Source organism: Cervus elaphus, chromosome 10 (genome assembly GCF_910594005.1).
Source record: "Cervus elaphus chromosome 10, mCerEla1.1, whole genome shotgun sequence".
In the NCBI taxonomy this organism is placed as follows: domain Eukaryota; kingdom Metazoa; phylum Chordata; class Mammalia; order Artiodactyla; family Cervidae; genus Cervus; species Cervus elaphus.
In genome coordinates this window covers 15,364,509-15,375,017 of record NC_057824.1, presented here as the reverse complement: position 1 = coordinate 15,375,017, position 10,509 = coordinate 15,364,509, and the positions used below count along the sequence as shown (strand labels likewise).

Here is a 10,509-nt window from a genome sequence, read left to right as displayed (position 1 = left end):
GTGCTCCCGTACCTGCCACCAAGTGTCCAGGGACTGCCCACCCCTTTTTGTTTGTTTGGCTGCAGCTTGTAGGATCTTAGTTTCTTAATCGGAGATTGAGCCCCTGTCCCGGGAGTGAGAGCACCGAATCCTAACCACTGGACTGCCAGGGAATTCCCAGGGCTTGCCCATTCCCACACCCAAGTACAGTGAGTTGAACAGTGGCCCCTCAAAGAAACACCACCTGGAACCTCAGAAAATGACCTTCTTTTAATGGTCTTTGCAGATATAATTAAAGCAAGGGATTTGAGATAAGGTCATCCCAGATGAGAGAGGGCCCTAAAATCTAGTGAAGCCTGTCCTTGGGAAAGGAGAGAGTCGTATCCTCCCATTGTGTGAAAAATGTATAAATCCTAATCCTATAAATCCTGTATAAATCCTAATGTCAAATTGGTTCATAGTGCTTTTCAGGTCTACTCTAGCCTTCTACGTGTCTATTCATCCTATTAATTTTTTTAATTCTACTAATTTCTAAGAGTTTGATGTTGAAACTCCAACTAAAAATCTTACTTTACTTAAGAAAATAATTGTCATATATAGTGGAACTTTATATTTTCCAAGTATCCTGTAAATGTGTTATCATACTTTTATAACTTAAAAAAGAAAAAAAAATTTTTTAAATAAAGATAAAAAGGAGAGGGATATTAGGACACAGAGAGACCCAGAGGAGAGATGGCAGAGAGGCGGCCACAAGCCCGGGAGTGCCTGGAGCCTCAGAGGAGCAGGAAGCTGTGCTGATGAAAGAGCTTCCGGTAGGGCCGACGGGGAGCCGACATCTTTATTCTGGACTTCTGGCCTGCAGAACTGTGAGAAAGGAAACTGTTGTTTGGAGCCACCACACTTTGGAGTAATTTGTCACTGTAGCTCTGGAAAATCAATATACTGAGAGAATCAGTAGTGGGTGAGCACCCGGGGTACACACTGCAGGGCTTGGGAGGGAGCTCAGCAGGTGGTGGGCGCCTGGGCATGGACCCCAGGAAGGACGCTGGACGCCGCTGTTGGCTCTGGACATCATGAGGCGGCAGGAGTAGCCGAGAGGGCCCTTCTGGCTCCAACAGTAACCCTCAGGACACAACCTCAGGAGGGAGCACTAGTGCAGGCCCAGGCATGGGACGCTTCCAGGGGTCCGATGTTGAGCATCTCTTGGGGGGCTTCAGAGTCTGACATACATCGGGGACTTTATGGAAAGTGTGTGCCCACACATGTTCACACAGCTCCCAGGTGCTCCCATGCAAGCATTCACACACGCATGCGTGCTCATACTGCAGTGAAGCCCATTGCTCTGCTCTGTCCACTGCTTCTGCCTCTGCCCCAGGCTCTGAGCCTGATGAGGGTGGAGGGAGGGCAGGTGTCAGTTCACACAGAATCCAGCCCAGAGGGATGAAAGGCAGGCAGAGAGCAACTTGAGGTCAAGGACTGTTAAATGGAAGACGTTGCTGGGCATGTGGGCAGCACATACAACATGAAGGCTCCCTCCCTCCTACAGGACACACCTCTGACAAAGAGTTTGGGCTTTTCTTACTAAGCAATCCTCTAGTTCTCTTTGGACCCCAACTGGGTATCCTACAATCTAAGTGGATTCTAACTCCAGCCACCCAGTGCTCACACAGATCCATAGGCTCAGGGCTCAGTCCCACAACACAACAGGCAAGAATACTGGAGTGGGTTGCCATCCCCTTTTCCAGGGGATCTTCCTGACCCAGGGATCAAACCAGTGTCTCCAGCAGCTCCTGCATTACAGGTGGATTTGTGACTAACCAGCTAGCTGTAAATCAGGGTCCTGTAACTTGCCAGAATGACTCACAGAACTCAGGGGAGCATTTTGCTTACCTTATTGGTTTACCACAAAGGACACGACTTGGGAACAAATGCCCAAGGGAAGAAGATGCCCGGGGAAGGTGTGGGAAGTGGTGCGGAGCGCCACACTCTCCCCAGGAGCCACCCTCTCAGCCCTCCACGTTCACTGACTGGAAGCTCCCTGACCCCCTCCGTTTGGGGTTTGAGTGGAGGTCCATCACATGGGCAGGACTGGTTAATCCTGGACCACTGGAGATTAGCTGTGTCTCCAGCCCCCATCCCAGGAGGTCAGAGGTCAGGAGCGGGACTGAAGTTTCCCCTGGCAACCGCCCCCCCCCCCCCACTCCTCCTGACTTGTCACCTGTCCGGTGTGAACCCAGGTGACATTGAAAGGGGCTTGTTATGCATAACAGATGCTCCTCTCACCCTTTCCTTCAGGAAATCCCAGGGTTTTAAGAGTTCTATTCAGAAATCAGGATGAAGACCAAATATCCATTTCTTTCTTTTTTTTTTTTAAGTTTCTTTGACTGCTCTGTGTCTGGGTGTTTGTTGCCACACAGGGGATCTTTGATTTTCATTGCAGTATGCACGCTTTTTAGTTGTGGCATGTGAGACCTAGTTCATTGACCAGGGATGATGGCTCAGAGGTAAAGAATGTGCCTCCTGAGTGCAGGAGACGGGGTTCAGTCCCTGGGTTAGGAAGATCCCCTGGAGAAGAGCATGGCAACCCACACCAGTATTCTTGCCTGGAGAATCCCATGGACAGAGGAGCCTGGCCAGGCTACAGTCCATGGGGTCACAAAAAGTTGACTGAGCGACTAACACTTTCTTTCCCATTGGGAGTGAGGAGTCTTAGCCACTGGACTACCAAAGAAGGCCCTGTATTTTTTATTGTATGATAACATCACAGGATAGCCCAGGAATGCCAGGAAGCTTTGTGCCTCTTGAGTGGGCAAGGAAGCTGAGGGGCCTGGGTGGAGAGGCCCCAGCTGGCCACTGACCATCACAGGTAGGGGGCAGAGATTCACATTGAGGGACACCTCTTGTCCACTTGGAGACGCAGAAAATACCCAGAAAACCAGGCATGCGTATGTTGCTCAGTTGTGTCGCCTCCTGCACTGTCCATGGAATTTTCCAGGTAAGAATCCTGGAGTTGGTTGCCATTTCCTACTCCAGGGGATCTATCCTGACTCAGGGATTGACCCCATGTGTCTTGCATCTCTTGCATTGACAGTGCTGATTCTTTACCACTGGCACCACCTGGGAAGCCCCAGCAAACCAGAACTTAAGGCAGAAGTGAGTCAGGTAATGAAAGCTTATGAATGAGAAAGTCGGCTAAGAAAAGTGTGGTACCGCTGAATGCTAAGGGGCTGTCTGGAGGCCGGCCCACTGAGTGAAAGCTTTTCCAGGGGCCTTGTGTTCACACTGGCCAACCCTACACCACCTCTTAGCCCTAAGAGGCAAGGCTGTCCTTCCCTTCTGACCGCATTCATACCGTAGTCTCTGGTCCCACTCTGCATGCCCCCAAGAGAGCAACCCCATACTAAAGCCCGGTCAGCGCCATTCGTAGAGCTTCTTGTCAGAGCGACCCTGGGTGTGTCGGGGGGGGGGGGGCAGGGAGCGTTTCGCGCAAGAAAAATCGCCAAGCAAAGGAGATCAGCTAGACCTGAGAGTTGAGCGCTGCCTCACGCCTGCTAAGAGGGCCCTTTCCGAGACACGGGTCCCGAGACAACCAGGGAAGAGCGATCGAACACACAAACCGGCCCCCGACGAGACTCAGAGGTCACCGACCCCTCAACACCCGTGAACCCCGGGTTTGCGCTGCTTATCTCAAGGCCACAGAGACCCCTGAGCAGTACAGGTTCGCCTCCGCAGGCGGCCCGCCCCTTCTGGGGCCGTGCCCCGCCTACCGCAGGGAGCTCCGCCCCGTGCCCCCACCCACCGCAGGGAGCTCCGCCCCGCTGCCCCGCCCACCCGCGGCTCCGCTCAGACAGGAACCCAGTCCAACCGCGAAGGCCCTCCCATGGCCCGGTACCCACAACTTCCGGAATGCCGCGGTTGCTATGGTTTCCACGGCGCCAGTTCGAATCCAGTCGGCCAGAAACCGCGTCCCTCATCGCCGCTCCTTCCCCTGGAGTGCTGGGTGCCTGAGGGACTCGGCGGGACCCCGGCTTTCACGCCCCCCGCCCCTCAAGTCCAGTGCTCTCAGCCCTGCTGCTCGCGCCGCAGCGACGCCTGCGCTCTGACGACTTCGTCTGGGGCTGAGCGGCGGCGCTTGCGTCACAATCTCCTAAGTCTCGCGGACAGAGTCGCAGTCAGCCGCGCCGCTGGTGTAGTGGTATCATGCAAGATTCCCATTCTTGCGACCCGGGTTCGATTCCCGGGCGGCGCAGGTTGCGATTCAAGTTTTTTTTCCCTCTCAGCCCCCCAAACTCCCGAGGGATTTAATTAAAAGAAAAGAAAGCCAGACAAGGGGAAGGAATCCATTCCAGTGAGACACGAATGAGACAATTTCGGGGTAACAAGCACTATGAAAAAGTGCTAGGACAGCCACGGGCACCGGGTGCTGAGCCAATGGACGCCTGTAAACTAACGACCCAAGCTTGCCCCCGGTTCCCGTCCCGAGGCCGCGGCTCGCGGTGGGCCTCCCGGGACTGCGGTGCCTTTAAGGCGCGGCGCGTGTCCTCCTGGGAATTGTAGTCCGTGGAGAGGGAAGGCCAATTGCAACGCGGCCAGGCCACAGCCCCCGCCCCCTCGCGGTGCCTGACTACCACTCCCGACGGGCCCCGCGGCTCTGGAATACCACTCGCGACTGGCGCCGCGGCGTCGGACTACCACTGCTGAAGGGGCCGCGGTGCCTGACTACCGCCCCCGACGCTCCCGGCTGTGCCAAACTCGCGAAGGCGCTCTCCGCGGGAGGCTGTAAAGATGCTGATTGCGGAGGCCGCAGAGCGGAACAAGGAGCCCATCCTGCAGGTGTTGCGGCAGTACGTGGACTCGGCCCAGCGCGGCGTCCGCGTGCTGGAAGTGGCCTCGGGCTCGGGCCAGCATATAGCCCACTTTGCGCGAGCCTTCCCCCATGCAGAATGGCAGCCGTCCGACGTGGACCAGCGCTGCCTGGACAGGTGCGGCGGGAAGGTGGGACCCTGCGGATGAAAGTGGGCCCCGTCCTTCTGCCCTGGGACACCCCCACTATTGTGGTTCCTCTAAGCCTCCCCCAAGCAGGATTGCAGGGGCTCAGAAAAGGCTGCACAGGCCACCCCCACCACGGGCTGTCCTCCCGCAGCATCTTGGCCACCACTCAGGCCCACGGGCTGCCCAACGTGAAGGCCCCGATGTACCTGGACGTGACCTGGGATTGGAAACAGTGGGGCGGGATCTTGCCGCAGTCGCTGGACCTGCTGCTCTGCATCAACTTGAGCCACATCAGCCCCCTGAGTTGCACTGAGGTCTGTGGGAGCGTGGGTGAGCCACCCAGGGGCCACCCACCTGCGCCACGTGGGGAGGGAGCGGAATGCCGGATCTGCCCTGTATCAGCGATGGGGACTCAGGCCTGGGGAGGTCCCGGGAAAGCTCCTCATTGCTGTCCTGCCTCCCCCCTCCGCAGGGCCTGTTCAGAGCAGCAGGACACCTGCTCAAACCCAAGGCTGTGCTCATCGCCTATGGGGTGAGTGCTTCTGCCTGAGATGGGCCTCCCCAGGCAGGCAACCTTGGCCATCTGGGCCTTTCTGGACTGCCTTCTCTTGGTATTTTCAGTTGCCTTTCCCTCCAGCTTCCTGTCCGCACTGAAGCACACCCAAGCCCTCTGCTCTCCAACACTCCCCTGTCACTTGCCCTTGCTCAGCACTGTCCTCCACTGTCCCCTGTCTGGGGGCATCGAGGGGTGTGTCCTTTCCATTCTGTGGGTGCCATCCTGTGAGTGTGCACCGTGCCTGGCTGGGGACGGCTGAGCCTGTGGACAGTGGGCAGAACCGTGTCACCAATCTCCACAGGCCTATGCTGTCAACGGGAAGATTTCTCCCCAGAGTAACGTGGACTTTGACCTGACTCTCAGATGCAGGTCAGAGCTGGGTGGGTAGGGGGCTTGGCTGGGGGGCAGGTGGGTCGAATGACCCCCAGGCCACGACCCCGCTTCCTCTCCTCATGCAGAAACCCCGAATGGGGGCTACGGGACACCTCCCTTCTCAAGGACCTGGGCCAGGCCAGCGGCCTGCTCCTGGAGAGGATGGTAGGTGGCGAGGACTATGGTCGCGGGCAGCCTCCCTGGGGACCAGGAGCAGCTTCTCTAGCCCAAGTATCTCCCCTAGGTGGACATGCCAGCCAACAACAAGTGCCTAATTTTCCGGAAACAGTAACTCCTTCTTCCACGATGCCTGTGTTCCTGGTCAAAGCCTCTGCCACCCTGGGCCAGACTGTGGGGTGTGACCCTGCCCAGACTGGGGATTCTTGACCAGTGGTCACAGGGCTGCTGAGAACCTGAGAATAAAGTCTTTCCTGCTGCCCCACTGCTGGTATCTCCCATGTCATCTCCTGGGAGCACCCGTGCAGGGTGCCTGTGGGCAGTCTCTGTCTCTGAGGTTTCCATACTGGGCACAGGAGGGGTCTGGCCTGTGGGTCAGGACTCCCGGGCATCCTGGACTCTGCTGCTCCCGTCGACCAGTGAGGGGACGAGGGAGAAAAGCCCCAGGAATGCTGAGGCAGGACTGAGCGGACTGCCTGGTCCTCTTGCTGGGGGGAGGTGGCACCCACCTCCCAGGCTGCTCACTGGTGCTCCCTCCCGATCTCAGAGCAGAGCCACGTGCGCATGTCGGGGCCGGGCCCCCAGCACCCACAGGCCATGAGGTCCAGGACTTTTATTATCCAGGCAGAGGGCGAGGGTGTGGGGAGGGCGGGGCCTAGCAGGTTGGTGGGGAGCTGGGGCCGTGGGTTGGTGGGCAGGCTAGTCCTGGAAGCGGTTGAGCAGCTCGCAGGCCTTCCTTTCTAGCAGCTCAGTGATCTTCTTGACGCGCTTCTCACTGGCGGTGCGCACATAGCTGCCCGCGTCCAGCATGGCCACGCCGTCACGCACCTCGCCCATGATGACCAGTGGGCCGTCGCCGGCCGTCACGTTGGGGCAGGGGCAGGCTCGGTCCACACCGACCAGCGTCACCTCCAGGTACTTGGTGCCCAGGAGCCGGAGGCCCATCTTGTCGTCCTTGAGCACCTCGTCCAGCGCCACGCGTGCGATGCCGCCGCCGCCCGCCTCGGGCTCCTCCAGCACCTCGGTGAGGCGCCCCACGATGGCGAAGTCGCTGCGGCACAGGCTGAGCGCCAGCTTGCTGCGGAGCCGGCAGGCCCGGCAGGGCGGCGTGCGCGGCACCGGGCAGGCGTGCTCGCAGCTCTCGCGGCTCTCAAAGTTGTTGCCGTTGCCCTCGCAGCCGCTGTACTCGAAGGGGTGGCAGTGCTGCAGCAGCGGGCTGTAGGCCCAGCGTGGCTCCCAGCCCTGGCAGGGGCCCTGCACGGCCGGCAGCGCGCAGGCGTCCCCGGGGTCACGGGCGCACGCCTGCTGGCACGCCTCATAGGTCTCAAAGCCCTGGGCACCCCCAGCACAGCTGCCCACGGGGAAGGTCATGCAGCCGCGCCGCTGCGGGTCAAAGTGCCAGAGGACCCGGCCAGACGGGGGGCCGACACAGGCCTGCGTGCTGGGCAGGCACTGGGCCGGGGCGGTGGCAGCCTCGTGGGCCCCAGCCCTGGCCGGATCCCGCTGGACCACGGACAGCGGGAAGTCGGCACGCAGCAGGCCAGCGGCGTTGCGCGCCGTGCACGTGTAGAGGCCGGCGTCCTCGGGCCGGGCGTTGTAAAGCACCAGCTGCCCAATGCTGGTGACCACCACGTTTCCGTACATCTGGTCTGGCCGCATGATCAGGTTCTCCCGCTGGTCACTCTGCTTCTCCCAGGTCACGGCGGGGGGCGGGCGGCCGCTGACGTCGCAGTGGAGGCTGGCTGTGCCCCCCACATATACTGCCTGCGGGGAGGGGCTGTTGTAGAGGGCGGGCGGCACTGGGGCATCCCCGGGTGTGGGGTGGGCGGTGGTCTCGGGGGGCCTGGGGCTGCTGGGTGGCCAGCTGAGGACGTGCTTGCAGGGCACGACGTGCAGGCGCAGGCCGCGCAGGCAGGCCTCGGCGTCCATGTAGCAGCGGTTGTAGTAGGTGAGGCCATCCGAGGCGCAGGTGAAGCTGGGCTCCTTCTCGCAGCGGTCCCGGCAGCGGCACACCGGCTGCCCGTCCCAGATGTCGCAGTCGGAGCCCTGCTGTGCACACACGAAGCCCTCACACGAGGCCGCCAGCCTGGGTGCGGCCGGGCCGCCGTCAGGGAAGCGGGCAGCCACGCAGCTCTGCAGCCCACACACGTTGGTACAGCACTTCTCGGTGGCCGCACAGTCCTGGGGGGCGGGGGGCACAGCTCAGCGGGCACCTGAATGCTCCCTCCCGCCCAGCCCCAACATGCCCAGCTTGGGCAGGGGAGGCCTGCTGCCCCTCCTTTCGTCAGTGTCCTCTGGAGCCAAGCAGGTTTGCTCTCCATCTGGGGTGAGCCGCAACTGTCAGCAGCCCCTCACAGGTCACCATGCTGAACCTCACTGAGCCCCCAGACCCTTGGCCCCCAAAGCAGGTGGTTGTTACTCCCATCGTACAGATGAGGACACGAAGGCCTGGGGAGGACGTACAATGTTCTTCAGGCCACTGCAGTGCTGTGGAGTCAGGCTGCAGGGACAGCACATTCAAACAGGGCCCTGGCCTCTGCCTTGCTGGGCCCAAGAACAGCTAGTTTCAGGGCGGAGGTGGGCAGGTCTGAGGACTGAGAAATGAAAGTCACTCAGTCGTGTCCGATTCTTTGTGACCCCATGGACTATACCGTCCATGAATTTCTCCAGGCCTTGATAATGCAGTGGGTAGCCATTCCCTTCTCCAGGGGATCCTCCCAACACAGGGAATCGAACCCAGGCCTCCCACATTGCAGGCAGACTCTTTACCAGCTGAGTCACCAGGGAAGCCCATTCAATCTTCAGACACGTGAAGGCAGCATCTGGGCGTGTCTGTCCCCAGGGCCCTTCACCTGGAGCTCAGTGTGAAGAGTGGGGAGCCCCAAGAGAAAAATGACCTCCAGGGTCAAGGGTGGCTGGGTCCTCTGCAGTGCAGGCAAGGCCTGGGGCAGGGGTGAGGTCTGGGCTCCTCCGGCGCCGACCGACCAGACCCCCCAGACACCCTGGGCCCCCCAGGAGCTGGCCTCCCCAACAGCCGGGCTGGTGGGGACTGCCGGTGCTCACCTGATCTCCGACGCACTCTCGCTCACAGGTGCTCTGCGCGTCCACCCACAGGTTGGGGCTGAGCTGGTTGGGGCACACCCCCGGGTGGCCCCCAGGCCCCGGCGGCAGGCTGGCCCCCAGAGTCAGCCCAGCCAGGAGCAACAGCGGCAGGAGCGGCCTCAGGGCCGGCATGAGGACCGAGGGCCCACAGGGTGGGGGGTGTGGCCACTAGCCCCTCCTCAGACCCTGCTGAGCCCCACGCCCTGCAGGCATCCACCCTCCCAGACCTGCGATCGGTGCCCCTGTTGTCTGCCCTGGGCTCCCCTGTGCCCAGGTCGGAGCCCACAGCAGACGCTGGCCTCGGACCGGGTAGAGCAGAGTCCGTGCATGTGGCACCGGCCCCTCCCCCGCCTGGCCCCTCTGGTCAGCTCAGGGCAGGGGGCGGGGAGACGGGAGGAAGGCCGGGGAGGGGCTGGCGCTCAGGAGCAGAGACACTGGCGACGAGGGTCACCGAGGGGCGGAGAAGGGCGGCTCTGGCCAGAGAGGGGAGGGGGGACTGCTGTAACCAGAGCCCCTCCTCCCTCCAGGCCCTGGGATCAAAGCTGCCCTGCAGGAGGGGGCAGGGCTGGCCAGCCCCTTCCCCAGAGCAGGCCGCCCCCTGGGAGTGACCGTGTCCAGGCAGAGCTGCAGGGGCTCCGCATCCAGCCCAGGCACCATGGGGTTCTACACCCTTCCCAGCGGAGCCTCTTCCCCTGCTCCTTCCTACAGGCATGCTGGAGAGGGGCATTCGCAGCACAAAGGTACCTGGGGGGTGGTGTTGCCTGGGCTTGCTCTGGTGGTGGTGGGGGGTAGCTGATGTAGGACAGAACTCTTCCATTTAGGGGACCCCCACCCCCACCCAGGCACCCAACCCCTGGTCCAGGCTTCTCCTCAACTGGCTAACGGTGGGTGCCAGCAAAGGGGAGTCCTAATCACATGAATCGTGGACACTAGACAGGCTGAGTGTTTACTTGGACTGACTTGAGACTCAGTTGCCATGTGTCGCCCTACGTGGGGCCGTGCAGTCCTGAGAGAGACCAAGGGCATCTAGGAGCACCCTGAGAAGAGTCCCAGGAGAGCTTAAGAACAGTCAGGACCCAAAGGCCATGGCCCGTCCCCTACAGGCCCCGTGACAGGGAGTCACCCTCCCGGCAGGCAGAAAGCCCCTCATGGGCAGGGGCAGATCAGGGCCCAGGGGCTGGACTACCCACTTTGAGACCTACAGGAAAACATCCTGCCGCCCTGCGTCTGACCTGCTGACTTCAGAGGCAGGGTCCCAAGAGCCTGGTCTGGTCCAAACACCAGGAGACACCCCAGGTACGGAGGACTGAGGACAAAGCAGCCGTCTGCAG

The 10,509-nt window shown here is 60.7% G+C and overlaps 2 protein-coding genes and 1 non-coding gene across 7 annotated transcripts; 2 read left to right on the top strand and 1 right to left on the bottom strand.

The window, feature by feature from the left end:
• Positions 1–4,157: 4,157 nt before the first annotated feature.
• Positions 4,158–4,228, top strand: TRNAG-CCC. Its single transcript has one exon. It is a non-coding gene; the product is annotated as a tRNA-Gly (tRNA).
• Positions 4,229–4,605: 377 nt separating this feature from the next.
• On the top strand, positions 4,606–6,341 carry METTL26 (methyltransferase like 26). Of its 5 annotated transcripts, none has more exons than XM_043915740.1 (6): positions 4,611–4,961; positions 5,048–5,285; positions 5,444–5,503; positions 5,829–5,896; positions 5,986–6,064; positions 6,144–6,341. In XM_043915740.1, exons 1-6 carry the CDS (start codon positions 4,765–4,767, stop codon positions 6,189–6,191), a joined length of 690 nt encoding a protein of 229 aa, XP_043771675.1. In that variant the 5' UTR covers positions 4,611–4,764; the 3' UTR covers positions 6,192–6,341. The 5 variants fall into 5 exon arrangements, with proteins under 5 accessions (XP_043771674.1, XP_043771678.1, XP_043771675.1 ...); XM_043915742.1 differs by having other exon boundaries at positions 4,616–4,961; positions 5,123–5,285; XM_043915739.1 differs by lacking the exon at positions 5,829–5,896 and having other exon boundaries at positions 4,606–4,961.
• Positions 6,342–6,679: 338 nt separating this feature from the next.
• WFIKKN1 (WAP, follistatin/kazal, immunoglobulin, kunitz and netrin domain containing 1) lies at positions 6,680–10,440 on the bottom strand. The gene is made up of 2 exons (XM_043915735.1): positions 9,140–10,440; positions 6,680–8,257 (listed from the first exon to the last, which is right to left on the bottom strand). Exons 1-2 carry the CDS (start codon positions 9,308–9,310, stop codon positions 6,776–6,778), a joined length of 1,653 nt encoding a protein of 550 aa, XP_043771670.1. The 5' UTR covers positions 9,311–10,440; the 3' UTR covers positions 6,680–6,775.
• Between the last annotated feature and the right edge of the window lie 69 nt (positions 10,441–10,509).